The sequence below is a fragment of the Microcebus murinus genome, chromosome 14 (assembly GCF_040939455.1).
Source record: "Microcebus murinus isolate Inina chromosome 14, M.murinus_Inina_mat1.0, whole genome shotgun sequence".
NCBI lineage: Eukaryota > Metazoa > Chordata > Mammalia > Primates > Cheirogaleidae > Microcebus > Microcebus murinus.
In genome coordinates, this window is record NC_134117.1 from 60,876,151 (window position 1) to 60,890,844 (window position 14,694).

Sequence of the window (14,694 nt, forward strand, 5' to 3'; positions counted from 1 at the left end):
TAAATATCTTTAAAGTTATTTTACAGGGTTTGGCTTCTTTTCCATTAATATCACTTAATAATTTTTTGAGCACTGCTGTGTGCCAAGCCATGTTACAGGTTCTGGAAATACAATAGTGAACAAATGTTCTTGCTCTCATATTGTTGGCAGTTCATACTAGTTATTCTGAGACACAGAATGGTTCATTCATTGAAAAATGTATACATTAGTCTGTACTGGAAACTATATTAGTCATTGAGGAAACAGACATTCTGTATCAGTATATAGTTGAGGTCAGTGGTTATCAAAGTGTGATCCTGGGATCAAAAGTATCGGTATCACCTGGGAACTTGTTAGAAATGCAAATTTCAGACTTACCCTAGATATATAGTCAGAAATTCTGGAGGTTGGGCCCAGCAAGCTATAGTTTAACAAGCCCTCCAGAGGATTCCGTTGCCCACTGAAGATCGAAAACCACTGGTCTAGAATAATTTGCCAAATCCAGCTAACATTTGTTGAGCACCTGTCCTAGGCTGGGCCTTCTGCTAAGCACTGTCCCATTATTATCCCACTTAACTCTCATATCAGCATAGGAAAGTAGGTATCCTCTGTCTTGCTTAAGATTTCACCCCTATTTGAACATTAGAACTCATGGGAAAGAAAAAAAAAAAAAAGATTTCACCCCTAGTAATTGGTAGATCCTAGATTCATAGTATCTTGAGGACAGAGGCTTATGTGTTGCATTTAGTTGAGTTTTGTAGCTCTACTCAGTGATTCTCAACCTTGGTTGCACATTAGAATCATCTGTGGTGCTTTTAAAATTCCAATACTGGTTGGGCGCAGTGGCTCACACCTGTAATCCTAACACTCTGGGAGGGCAAGGTAGGAGAATCCCTTGAGCTCATGAGTTCAAGCGAGACCATGAGGTTGCTGTGAGCTAGGCTGATGCCACCACACTCTAGCTCAGGTGACAGAACAAGACTCCATCTCAAAAAATTTGTTTTAATTTAAAAAATTAAAAATGTCAATACTGAGTAAGAGACCAATAAAATTGGAATCTCTAAGGCTGAGGCCTTGGGGTGGGGGGTAAGTTGTATAAAATCTTATTACACAATCATCTAATCCTATATGGTTCTGTCCTTTTTTTTTTTTTTTTTTTAAGAGATGGATTTCTTATGAATGATCTGTGGGGCAAAAAAAAAAAAAAAGAGAGAGAGAGATGGAATTTGGCTCTATCACCCAGGATGGAGTGCAGTGGCACAATCAGCTCATTGCAACCTCCAACTACTGGGCTCAAGCAATTCTCCCACCTCAGCCTCCCAAGTAGCTAGGACTACAGGCACATGCCACCATGGCCAGCTAATTTTTTAATTTTTTGTGGGAACTGGGGTCTCAAATTCCTGGCCTCTCAAAGTGCTGGGATTACAGGCATGAATCACCATACCCAGCCTATGCTCTCTTATCATAGGGAATTAATAGCTTTAAAAGTTTTCCAGGTGATTGTATTATATACTGTGGGTTAATTGAAAATCACTGGTATAGCACAATGACTCACTCACATGTAGCTGACACTCAATAAATGTTTGAATAGCGAATGAATGGAATATTTCGATTCTTTCTTTACTGATGAGGACAAGTGACTGCCTGAGGTCACACAGCTAATAAATAATGGAACAAGAACTCAAATCCAGTTCTGAACCGAAATCCCAAATGTTTTCTATGACTACATCATACATCAAGGCAAACAGCATTTAGTGCACTAGGGGAGCAGCTATTCCACAAAACTGTGTAGCCCTTTGTACAGTTACAGCACCATGTCATGTTTTGTAACAGAAAAAGATCTCTTAATGTAGGGCACATTCGTGTACTGGAAACCTAGAAACAGGTACATATTTTCATAACATTGGTTAGCATATTTATACACACCCGTCTGGGTCTACTTTTCCATAATGACCTATGTATGTGTTGTAATAGGTAATTTAATTCGGCAAGCATTTATTGAGTACCCAATATATCAGTCATTACCCTGTGGGCTGTTGATTGGTTGTTGTCCTTGCCCTCAACTTTCTCACAGTCTGGGAAGGAAGATAGGCAAACACACAAACTATACTAGTGGCTGAGAAATACAACAGTAGAAATATGAACAAAATACATATGTTGCCCACAGAAAGGAAGGATTAATTCTATAAGTGGGGAGTCGGGAGGTGGTCAGGAGAGTTTTTACGGAAGGAGAAACAGTTCAACTTGAGCAAGGCTGGTCAGAATTCCTCTTTACGGCACCAAGCACTGCAATAGAATATAGATTTCCATTTTGATGAACAAGTACATTCATATAGCAAGGGGGCACTCTTTCCTAGAAGTCTCGGACTTTGTGGAGCCAAACAAGCCATCGTTGCCACCTCTGAAATTGAAGCCTCTGCTATTGCCACTTTGAAATGGGCTTTGGAGAAAAGTGGTTGGAATTAGTCCATGATCCTATCAGGGAAAGTGCAGTTCCTGAAAGGGTGTACATTAGGTATAAAGCTGGGAGAGTACTCTGAGTCCTGAGTAAAAGGCTCATACAGGAGAATGAGGGACATGGAGGGCAGAAGTCTGTACTATAATTAGCTCTAGGAGTAACACAGATGGGGGAGGGGGAGAGGACAGCAGGCAACTATTTTGAGCACAGCTCCGATTGACGGGACACGTGTGCTGGACTGTACTGATCCCAGGGCCGAATTGCCTGTCTGTAATGTGTGTTGTGGGGGAGGCCCAGGGCAACAGGAACAGGACAGCCGGACAGGCAGGCCGGACCGAGTACTAGCACCTCGACTTCTCTCCTTGGGACACTGTCTAACCTCCAGGGGCCATAGACCAAGCTGAGCGATGGGTGCTGAGGAGGAGGTGCTGGTCACACTATCAGGGGGAGCACCCTGGGGCTTCCGACTTCAGGGGGGGGCCGAGCAGAGGAAACCCTTACAGGTGTCCAAGGTAAGGGAGAGCCCCTGAAATGAGGTTTCAGGGAAAGGGGAGCCCAGTGGATCCTGGGAAGTCTCATGTATTGGCCGATGGAGTGGGGGAGGAGGCTATGAAGATGGGGTGGGTAGGTGGGCAGGGAAGCATGCTCAAGTCTGGTAGAGGGAGTAGTGTCTGACCACAAGTTTTTGGGGGGTTATTAAAAAAAGAGAATTCCTGGATTCTAGGGAGCAGAGAAAAAGAAAGGCTCTGCGTTTATTCCCTACAGCACCATAGTAGTTGAGGTCTGGGTCTGGTCATCTAGTGTTTGCTCTCCTGCGTATGTGCTTCTACTCCAAACTCCAGGAATGTAGGGAAGGTCCTAATTTCTCTCTCTGATGAAACTGATGTATAATGAATTGAGGCTGTCTCACCCAGCCCAGCCCTGCCCTGCCCATGCCTTCACTGCCCCTCTTTCCCTAAGTTAGACCCTTTCTCTCACTGGGTAAGACTCTTTTAGGTACTAGGAGGGTTATAGGCTGGCCTCTCAGATGAGAGTCATTACCCTTTTGGCTTCACCCTACAGACTAGTTTTCTGAATTGTAAGATGTGGATAATAATAGTATCTGTACCATTCTAAGGATTAAATGCAGTAATACATATAGTATGGTGCCCAACACTTAGCAAGAACTCAATAAATGGTAGTCACTATTTTTTTTTATTATTTTAACATATGTACATGTGTGCACACATGGCACACACAAACACACATAATCACAATCTCCTAGAATCTGCTGGACTCCCTCCAATCTAGAATACCATTCTAAAATCTTGACTGTGTAACGGCACCTGGAATTCCAAGGCCTAGGAAATATTGGCCAGTATAGACATTGCCCTTTCTCATGCAGTTTTCCCCAAGCCTCTTTCATTCAGTGGTTACCCTTCCTCCCATCATGTGATGTATTACTCCCTTCAATCTGCGTACCTTCTTCCCCCTAGACAGACTCCTTCAACTGCAGCTCCACATACATCCCCACCCATCTTACTCTGCAAAGTAAAATCCCTTCACGTGGGTCCTTCCTGTCCTCTCTTTTCATTCTTTCCCCTTTGGAGCCCTCCTTCACCTATTATCTTTCCTCCAACATCTCAGATCCGAAGACGTAGCCAGGCTGGCAGAGCAGGACTCCGAGAGAGGGACCAGCTCTTAGCAATCAATGGGGTCTCTTGCACCAGCCTCTCTCATGCCAGTGCCATGAGCCTCATCGATGCCTCAGGGAATCAGCTTGTCCTCACTGTGCGGCGGTATGGACCTCCCTCCCTTCTTTTTCCCTAGTCTAGGACTCCTATTGCCTGTCTCAGTTCTATGTCTCCCTGGCCTGGCTTCAGCAACTAACAAGTGCCTACTTCTGCTTGTGTATTTCTGCTGGAGTGTGGATGTTTGTGAATGTCTCCCAAAGGGCTTGATTTGTATCTGCAATTAAGGCACGGGGGTGTCAAGTGGATATTTGAGTGATGGGCCTACTTCGACCCCTGCCTGACTCTTCATCACATCTTCCTCTAAGCCCATTTCTAAGCACATCTGCCTCACAGTGTGTCTTCATATCTTCACTTTTCTCGGCCAAGCCATTCCAACTATGTACCAGTCCCCTCTGTCTCCTTTACCTCTTCCCCCAATCCCCTCCAGAGCTCTCAAGCTGTCAGTCACCCAGTACATCTCTCAAGTTTTGGCATCTTTTCCATCCAGGGCAGCAGACGAGGGGTCTGTGCGATCTCCATCTCCTGGTGAGCTTCAGGTGCTGTCACCCTTATCTCCGCTGAGTCCTGAACCCCCTGGTGCTCCAGTTCCCCAACCTCTTCAGCCTGGGAGCCTTCTCTCACCTCCTGACAGTGAGGCTTACTATGGAGAGACAGACAGTGATGCTGATGGTCCAGCCACCCAGGAGAAACCCCGCCGACCTCGCCGCCGAGGTCCTATGAGGCCCACTCCTCCCGGTGCCCCACCTGATGAGGTCTACCTGTCTGACAGCCCAGCAGAGCCAGCACCTGCAATCCCTGGCCCTCCGAGCCAGGGTGACAGCCGTGTGAGCTCACCATCTTGGGAGGATGGAGCAGCCCTTCAGCCACCTCCAGCTGAAGCCCTGCTGTTACCCCATGGCCCACTCCGGCCTGGCCCTCATCTCATCCCTATGGTGGGGCCTGTTCCCCACCCAGTGGCAGAAGATCTTACTACTACCTACACGCAGAAGGCCAAGCAAGCCAGTGAGTGCACAAACCCTTTTTCCCCAGCCAGGGTCCTTCAATCTGAGCCCTAACTCTACCCCTTCATAACCATACATTCTACCTACCTTATGTCCCTCAGATACAGTCTTGAGGACAAAAGGGAAAAAGTGATGGCTGGAAGGGAAGCATAGTTACTGTCATGGTCCCCATTATTTTTGTTGTTTGAACCAATCTAGCAAAAAGGTACAGCAGGTTCAGTCCAACCCAGGAACAGGATAAGGAGGGAAGTTGGAAAGGGACATGAATAGATGAAGGGTTTGGTGGTGGTTGTTGCTATAGATTGTCAGGATTGTATAAGGATGGGGTGAGGGCAGAGTATGGACTCAGGGCAGGGAAGTATTGGAAAGGAGGGTGAGGCTATAGGGGTTCTTTACAGAGTTAATTGCAGGCATAGCATCAGAGCTACCTTTGAGTAAGTTCAGTTAGGATTCCTGGCAACTGGGAGGCTATGGCATAGTCATAAGATCCCTAGGAAGTGGTAGAAGGAGAGATCTCTACCTCCTTATCCTTATCTCAAGCAAGAATGTTGGCCTGGACAGAAAAAGCCAGTTCTACTTATCTCAGGCTCTTTGCTATTTTTGATGTGAGCTACAGAACAAGGTCTATGGGTGAACTTTCTCCCTGCTCTATGCCTCCCATGCCCCTCCCACAGATACCTTACTTGTTACCCTGTAAATCTCAGGATTCCCCCTCTGGTTTTCATCTTTCTTTCCTCCCCTCCACCATTCTGATTCCTGATCCATAGAATTTTGTGCCTCTAAGTTTGGAATACAGGCCAAGTACATGATGGTTTAGAGTCTGACATCCCTGAGAGTGACCAATATCCCACAAAGAAATTCCAGAGGCAGACTCAGGATCCCATGCTTTCCCCACATCTCAATTTAGCACCCCCTCCCTTCCTATCATGCTGGGTGAGACTGTAGTTAGTGGCTCAGAGATATTTTTAGCCAAGCAGACCTCATTGTCCACTGAGGTGGAGTTGGGGGAAGGGGAGGCAGGTGCCCACGTCCATCACACCAGGGCTTGTGGGGCAGTGGAGAGAAGGGAGGGGGCCAGGTTCCAAAAATAGTACAGTGAGCTCATTCAGCTGCCAGCTCTTGGGACAAGACAAAGGGGCTTTAAAAGGCGTGGGGGGTGGCTCAAGCTGGTCCTGCTCCAGCCAACACTGCCTTTCTCGGCATGGAGACCTTTGAGCCCATCAGCCAAGAGCCCCTCAGTCAAGCCTACTGCGACAAAACCCCAGACCCAGTTCCTGAGCTCCAAGACTCATTCTATGCAGGTACTATACTCCCATGTCTAAGAGAGTTCTGGGGTCTAGAATGAAGGGGAAAACATCAACAGTTTAAGAAGGGCAGTCTTTGGAAAGGTCTTATTCTCTTGTTCCCTCCTTTTCCTGTCCTCTTTCTCCTTTTCTCAGGAGAGTTTTAGTGCTCCTTTCTCAGTGGTGCTATGGCCACATGTCAAAGGGTTTTATGACCACATGAGCCATAAAAAACTCATGAGAACAGACTATGTGTGTGACAGGTCTGAGTACACTATGAATACACGAAGGCATGCAGGCATGAGTCTGTGGGAGAAGATGTGTGAATAAGAAAGTGCCTATGTGTGTGCTAGAGAAATCTTTGACAGTAGCAGTTCCTCACAGTGGACCATAGTGTTGTGTTCAGTGCTAAATTTACCTATATTATGGTCACTTAATCCTATTAGCAATCCTGTGAGGTAGCCATTATCACCTTCATTTAAAGATGAGGAAACTGAAGTTCAATGAGGTGAAGTAACTCTCCCATTATCAAAATCCTGAACAAACCTGTCTCTAATGCCTGTTCTCTCATCCACAGTACTGTTCTGTGGTATAAACGTTGGGATCAGAGGAATAAGAATTTGGTATCTTGAGTGGAAAATAGATGGAATTTCGAGAATTTTTCAGGAGGAACTGGGGACCATCAACCAGAGAATATCCATGGCCAAGACAGGGTCCTAGCTGGAGAGCAACCTCTCCCATTTCCTGGCCCCACCTATCCAGGCCCCACATGGCATGGGAAGCCCTGCCCTGGCTCCCTTTAGCACATAGTCCTTGCGTGCCTGCCTGGCAGCAGCTGCCAAAGCTCTTTACCTAGAAGGCTTGAAAAATAGGGGGCAGCTCTGAGGCCCAAAGAAGCCTACCCACGACCATCCCCAGCTTGGAGAAAAGGACAATATATTTAGCTGATGACCTTGAGATATTCTAAAGATTTGGAGGGTTACTTTGGAGACCAGCACTCTGGGTTTTCCTGCATCTTGGATTCAAGACTACCCCTGGCTGTGAGTAGCAGGGATGTAAAGCACACAGGAGTGCCCTGGCAACTGGAAGGCCAAGATAAACTCTAAAATTCTGTCCAAACTGTTAGCAACAGGATCTCCACAACGGAAAGTCTGGGAAGAAGGGGCACCTGGAGCATGTAGGTGTATTTGAGTGTGTGTTTTTGTATGGGTATTTACATATTACACATGAGTATTTACATATGTGTGCGAGAACTGAGGTGTACATAAGCTGGGGTATATGTGAACGAGAAAGTACGCCTACAGTCAGCTTTCTAGACTAGACTGCTATTCTCGTTGAAATGATGTGTGGTGGGAGTTATTTCTGTGAATGTTTATCATGTTTATCATGATGGGGGTGGAATTGTGAATGAAGATCTTCATTGCTAAGGGTCCTTTGTGTCTTTATCATAGGAGTAAGGGGTGGAGAGAGGGCATGAGTCCTAAACTTTGTGAGAAGTCTCCTAACATGGTCTCTGTGGTGGGAGAAAAACGTCACTTCTCATCTTCTCTCTCCCTGGGACCTGCCTCATCTCCCTGCCTGCCATGGAGAGTGACACATTCCCCCCTCCCCCAATTGCCAGTCAGGAATGGGAGGCAGGTGAGGAATGTGTGGGGTGGATAAGAGCACATCTCTGGGAAGCTAGAAGCAGAATAGAGGAAAGAGAGGCTAGAGGAGCTGTGGTCAGAGTAGTGTCAGGGCAGCCAACTGGACTCTGCCTTCCCTTTAACTGTCCTTGATTTCACCTTTCACCCTCAATTGTATCCCCAAGTCAGAGGTCTTTGCCACAGGCTGGAGACATTGTGGATCAGGCCAGTGAAAGACAGGAGGTAGGAGATGGGAGGCAGGAGGTGGGAGGTGTGAGGGCGCTGGCTGGGGCACTGGGTGAAAGTCTTGGAGAACAAGGCTGAGGAGCTGGCTGGGGAAGCCCCACTGACAGTTCTCCCTCTTGCCCTCTTCAGAACTGCAACGTGCGGAAAGCCTCCAAGAGAAGAGTGTGAAGGAAGCCAAGACCAAATGCCGGACAATTGCATCCCTGCTAACGGCAGCCCCTAACCCCCACTCCAAGGGAGTGCTTATGTTTAAGAAACGCCGGCAGAGAGCCAAGAAGTACACCCTAGTGAGCTTTGGAGCTGCTGCTGGGACAGGCGCCGAGGAGGAGGACGGCATTCCCCCCACTAGTGAGTCAGAGCTCGAGGAAGAAACCTTCTCCGACGCCCGCAGCCTCACCAATCAGTCCGACTGGGACAGCCCCTATCTGGACATGGAGCTGGCCAGGGTGGGCTCAGGCAAAGCGGAGGCGGGAGGGCAGCTGAGCGAGGCCTCTGGGAGAGGGGTCCAGCTCTTTGAACAGCAGCGCCAGCGCGCAGCCTCCAGCACCCAGGAGTTGGATAAGGTTGGCTCCGCAGCCATGAGCAATGGGCAGGGCCTGCAGTCACCACCTCCACCTCGGGCCCAGAGTGCTCCTCCGGACGCGGCTGTGCTCCCACCCAGCCCTTTGCCGGCCCCTGTAGCTAGCCCCAGCCCCTTCCTATTGGGTGGTGGGGCCTCCACCCCAGCTCCAAGCGTTTTTAACCGGTCGGCCAGGCCCTTTACCCCGGGCTTACAAGGGCAGAGGCCAAGCACCAGCTCGGTTATTTTCCGGCCCGTAGCCCCCAAGAGGGCGAATGAAAGCCTGGGAGGCCTCAGCCCCGCCCCACCCCCCTTTTTGTCCTCTCCACAGGGGCCCACCCCTCAGCCCAGCTTCCCCTCAGGGGTTCTCAGCCACATGCCAACCTCGGGTTCCGGCAGCACCTCCCGCGCCTCTGGGCCTGTGACGGCCACCAGTTCTCTGTACATCCCAGCCCCCAGTCGGCCTGTTACCCCAGGCGCAGCCCCAGAGCCCCCAGCTCCTCCTAGCGCAGCTGCCATGACGTCCACCGCGTCTATCTTCCTATCCACACCTCTGCGACCCTCTGCGCGCCCAGAGGTGCCAGCCCCGGGCCCAGCGGCCCCCGAGTCCCGCAGCGCCCGGGAACAGCGCATCTCGGTGCCAGCTGCACGCACCGGCATCCTGCAGGAGGCCCGGCGCCGGGGGACCCGGAAGCAGATGTTCCGGCCGGGAAAGGAGGAGAAGAACTCGCCCAACCCCGAGCTGCTCTCGCTGGTGCAAAACCTGGATGAAAAACCCCGGGCCGGGGGTGCTGAATCTGGTCCTGAGGAGGACGCTCTGAGCCTCGGGGCTGAAGCCTGCAACTTCATGCAGCCACCAGGGCCCAGGAGTTACAAGACCCTGCCTCACGTGACACCTAAAACCCCGCCTCCAATGGCTCCCAAGACCCCACCCCCGGTGGCTCCCAAGACTCCACCTCCAGTGGCTCCTAAACCTCCATCTCGAGGGCTCCTAGATGGGCTAGTGAATGGGGCAGCCCCTTCGGCTGGAATCGCTGAGCCACCAAGGCTTCAGGGAAGGGGTGGGGAGCTGTTTGCCAAGCGGCAGAGCCGTGCAGATAGGTATGTGGTGGAAGCTACACCTGGTCCCGGCCTTGGTCCTCGGCCCAGAAGTCCTTCTCCCACCCCCTCACTGCCCCCTTCTTGGAAATATTCACCCAACATCCGTGCCCCACCTCCTATTGCTTACAACCCACTGCTCTCCCCCTATTTCCCCCAGGCTGCCCGAACTCTCCCAAGTAAGGCCCAATCCCAGGGGCCTCGTGCAACCCCCAAGCAGGGCATCAAGGCTCTGGATTTCATGCGGCATCAACCCTACCAACTTAAAACTGCCATGTTCTGTTTTGATGAGGTTCCCCCAACTCCTGGCCCCACCTCCTCAGGGGCTCCCAAAACTGCCCGAGTCCAGGAGATTCGCAGATTTTCCACTCCGGGGCCCCAGCCTACTGCGGAGCCCCTGGCTCCCACCGTGCTTGCCCCCAGAGCAGCCACTACGCTGGATGAGCCCATCTGGAGGGCAGAGCTGGCCTCAGCCCCTGTTCCTAGCCCAGCCCCGCCTCCAGAGTCTCCCAGGGGCCTTGGGACTCCTCCCAGCTCTTGTGGTTTTCAGGTAGCCAGGCCCCGATTCTCAGCCACCAGAACAGGATTGCAGGCTCATGTATGGAGGCCTGGGGCAGGGCACCAGTGAGCAGGGCACGGGTCCCAGGACCAAGGAGAAGTGGAACATCCAGTTCCTAAAGTTGCTTCTCCTACCCTATCCCACCCCTTCTTTTCAAGCACCTGGAGGCTAAATTTCCTCCCGCCAGAGATAGTTTTAGAGTTGGTGTCCCATCCCCCAGCTTCCTCTTCACTCCCCACTTCCCTGCTGCTTTCCAACCTACTATCTCTGCTTTGATATCTTTGCTTTCCTTTGTCTCTGTATTTCCTTGCCTGTACCTCTGTCTTTATCTCCAGGCTTCTCTGCTCATATTCCTGCACAGGTCTCTGTTTCTTTACATTTGTGCTTTTCTCTGTGGGCCTTACTTTAATGTTCAGTGAGAAGCACACAGAAGTTACCACTGGGACTTCAGGCAAGAAGCTGGCCACCTGGCAGACAGCAGAGGGACTGACCTGTTTGCACTAAGCTCCTCCCTACTCTTCATTCTGCTTTTCCAAGCTTGGGTGGCATATACCTTAGGCCTGTACATGTGTGTGCAAGTATGTGCAAGTGTGTGTGTGCACAGATGTTCTCTTCTGTCTGAGGCAAGAATAAGAGCGGAGCTCTAAATAAAGACCGAATCTGGGTCTTATCCTTGTACTGAGAGAAGGGTCAGATATTCCCACATAGAGCTTAGTGGGGAGAAACAGATTCACTAGAGGATAACTGCTTAGAGACCAGTGTCTGTAGCAGGTGTACAGCATCTTGTGAAACTAATGGAGTATGAGAAGACTGAAGGCCCAGGACAGTTTGCATGGGCTGAGTTATACCAGTTAGACAAAGAACAGAACTAAGACTTCTTCTAATCATCAGGATTTCAGAAAGTTAGCAACTTGAGAGCCCCATGCTGAGCAACCCAGTATCCAGGAAGTGAAAAAAATAAAGAAAAATTCCTCTGAAAATGAACAAATCATTGGCTTCTTTGCCTCTTGAGCCTAAGACAGTAAGGAGGGAAAAGAGAGCCATGGTGTGGAGAGTGAGGCAGAAGCCAGGAGCAGAGCAGAAATGAGTGACAGTGTGACAGGAGCGTGTGAGGGAGAGTGCAGTGTTGGCAGAAAGTAAAGTTGGGTAACAAGAAGCCAGCCAGGAAAAAATTGGGGGAATCAGGAAAAAATCTGAGGGAAAAAACTGAATTTGTTCAAGTAAAGGGGGATGATGGTGGGAGGGAGGTGGGAGGGTGTGTGCTGAATGCTGAAAGAACAGTTGGTGTCTGTGCGACCTCCTTTGAGTCTGTCCTTCAGTTTGTCTTCTGCAGCTTGTCATGACTGCCTGGGAAGGAGCAGGGAAGCACCAAAAGCCAAAACCTCTTTTCAGTCCTACCCTATCCTCAAAACCCTAGTTCTTGTTCATTTTCAGCTTCAGGTCCTGATCTCTGACCCTACAGGGATATGGACTCCCCCTTCACCAAGACCACCGCCAGCCACGTTTGCTGTTTCATCTGGAAAGTGAATAATCCCATTTGCATATTGCGCGTGCGTCATGAGTCACAGGACTTTGGTTTGTGCACAAGAATAAACTTATGCCCCGTGCCTTCTGTTGCTGTTTTCTTTTCTAGTTTTATACCCAAATCCTGATCTCTCCTTGATCTTCTCTAACCCATTCCCCTGATCTGATTTCTGATCTCTGTCTCTGTTCCTGTCCTCCCATTTTCACTCTTTTGTCCTCACCTCCAGGTCTTTTGCTCTTCCCTACCAATTCTGTCCTGCTCCAATTTAGCCAACTCCACCACTCCTTGTGGTTCCTTCTCCCTGCTGCAGTCTCTATTTAGGTTCTCCCCTTTCCTTTCCCGTTCCATACTTTCCAGGCAAGGCCTCAGTTTACAGAACTGAGAGAAGTTGGAAAGGTCCTCTGAGCCCTTTGCCATCAAAATTTCTTAGCTCCCTGGAGAAAGCAACTATGTTAATAGTCTCTGGAAATTAAAGGAAGAGAAAGCAATGGCTGGAGGTGAAAGTGGGATGGGAGAGGGAAGGAGGAGAGAAAGGTAGACCAGTGTGGACTGAGATTGATAAAGAAGAGAAGGCCATGGAGGCAGGCTAGAGTTAAAGACTTCTGAGAAGGAAAGTGCCAGTGCTCCCCTTCTACCAGCAGAGGGCACATCTGTACCAAAGACCAGACCCATGACGTATAGTCTACATTGTAGACGCTCCCAAGTATAGTGTCTCAGAATTCCAAAGAAAGGGCCCAGATACAGGCTAACTAGCTTGTTTTCACCCACTCAGTCCTTACAGGTACCCAATCATAGGAGATCAAACTTTCCCTTTGTTTTTGTTTTTGAGGGCGAGGGTGGTAGTGATAATGAAATCACCTTTTGCTATTTATGGTTTTTCTTCTAATTGCTTCCTTTGTGTTGGAAAGGAATGGAGAAGGACAGAAGATGAGGGGTCTGGAGGCACAGCTGGTCTGGGCAGAGGCCAGCTGAGAGGGGTATATTTTAGCCCTTAGCCTGAACCCGAAAAAGTACAGGATTGGGGAAGGTGTGGTCAGCAAGAGAAGAGAGTTCACAGAGAACAAAAGAAAGCTACAAAAGCTACTTCCTGGCACAAGCCCGTAGTCCTAGCTACGCAGAGGCTGAGGCTGGAAGATCAGTTGAGCCCAGGAGTTCGAGTCCAGCCTGCACAACATACCAAGACCCTGTCTCTTAAATATATATATATATATATATATATATATATATATATATATATAATTTTTTTTTTTTTTGAGACAGAGTCTCACTTTGTTGCCCAGGCTAGAGTGAGTGCCGTGGCGTCAGCCTAGCTCACAGCAACCTCAAACTCCTGGGCTCTAGCAATCCTCCTGCCTCAGCCTCCACAGTAGCTGGGACTACAGGCATGCGCCACCATGCCCGGCTAATTTTTTCTATATATTAGTTGGCCAATTAATTTCTTTCTATTTATAGTAGAGACGGGGTCTCGCTCTTGCTCAGAGTGGTTTCGAACTTCTGACCTCGAGCAATCCACCGCCTCTGCCTCCCAGAGTGCTAGGATTACAGGCGTGAGCCACCCCACCCGGCCAATAAATATATTTTAAAAGCTACTTCCTAAGGCAGCTGTAACAAGGTGGTCCTGGCTGTAGCAAAGATGCAGCAGCAGCTGGTTCCAGAACCTAAGCAGAAGGTAGAAGACCCACGGTGTTCCTGCAGCTACTGAGGAAGAGGCTGGGCAAATAACAGGCTTTTCCCAAGGGAGCTCTCATGTTTGTGCCCCTACCCAGAGGCTCCTTTGGAACAGTATGGGACAGTCCAGATCCTATGGGGTGTGTTCTCCATTTGAAGGAAATATGAAATAGGAACCTCAGAGAACAAGCCCCTGTCAAGTTAGAGGTCTACATGTGCTTCTCAGGGAGACATGGATGTCTGTCCTTCACAGCAGGCCAAACTGAACACCCCAATAGTAAATGGGGGTTAAAAGGCAGATCCAAGTATTCACCTGTACTTAGAGCTGCCAGAGTTTAAGAGGAAAGAAAAGGGAGTCAGGCAGACAAAATAATTGCTCAAATCTTTCCCATATCATTCCCACATTCCATGCCTGGGAAACACTGGGTTTGATTAATTTGGTATCTTCTTCTGCCAAGAGCTGGCCCTCACAGAGAAAAGACCAACTTATGTAGGAACTTAAAAGAGCAGTTCCATTGTGAAGACTTCCTGTCCCCAAACATAGTGTTTTAAGTCCTCCCTCCCAAATATACCCCAGATCTCTCCAGTTTTGGCCTGGATTGGCTGTGAGCAGCCCTCAGGGCATGTTCTCCAGGTTCTCTCTCTCCCATTCTGAATTCCTATCCACCACTTGCTGCCTGCTTCCCCTCTTCCTTTCAGTCTTCAATTTCTCCCTCAGTATTTTTCTGGATCTAGATTCTAGGTGTGAAGGGAAAGGAAGTCGCTGGGCAGACTGGTCCCTGGCTCAGACAGCTCAGCGGGAAAATCCCAAAGGTCTTTTCTACCCTTCCAGAGCCTCTGGGCAAGGAAGACACGATCTTGGTTCCAGGGTCTCAGTGCCCCCTGTGCCATTTGAGCTGCTTGCACTCATCATCTCTATTAATAACCACCCTCCCTCCCCCACTGCCAGTGCTGCCCCCA

At 49.3% G+C, this 14,694-nt stretch overlaps 1 protein-coding gene across 3 annotated transcripts; it reads left to right on the forward strand.

Annotated features, from left to right (window-relative positions):
- The first annotated feature begins 2,706 nt into the window (after positions 1 to 2,706).
- On the forward strand, positions 2,707 to 13,237 carry SYNPO2L (synaptopodin 2 like). 3 transcript variants are annotated; one of them, XM_012760183.3, is made up of 4 exons: positions 2,707 to 2,949; positions 4,064 to 4,215; positions 4,658 to 5,172; positions 8,455 to 13,237. In XM_012760183.3, the coding sequence occupies exons 1-4, from the start codon at positions 2,845 to 2,847 to the stop codon at positions 10,608 to 10,610; spliced, it is 2,928 nt and encodes a 975-aa protein (XP_012615637.1). In that variant the 5' UTR covers positions 2,707 to 2,844; the 3' UTR covers positions 10,611 to 13,237. The 3 variants fall into 3 exon arrangements, with proteins under 3 accessions (XP_012615637.1, XP_012615636.2, XP_012615638.1); XM_012760182.2 differs by lacking the exon at positions 2,707 to 2,949 and having other exon boundaries at positions 3,391 to 4,215; XM_012760184.3 differs by lacking the exons at positions 2,707 to 2,949; positions 4,064 to 4,215 and having other exon boundaries at positions 5,046 to 6,472.
- Positions 13,238 to 14,694: the final 1,457 nt, after the last annotated feature.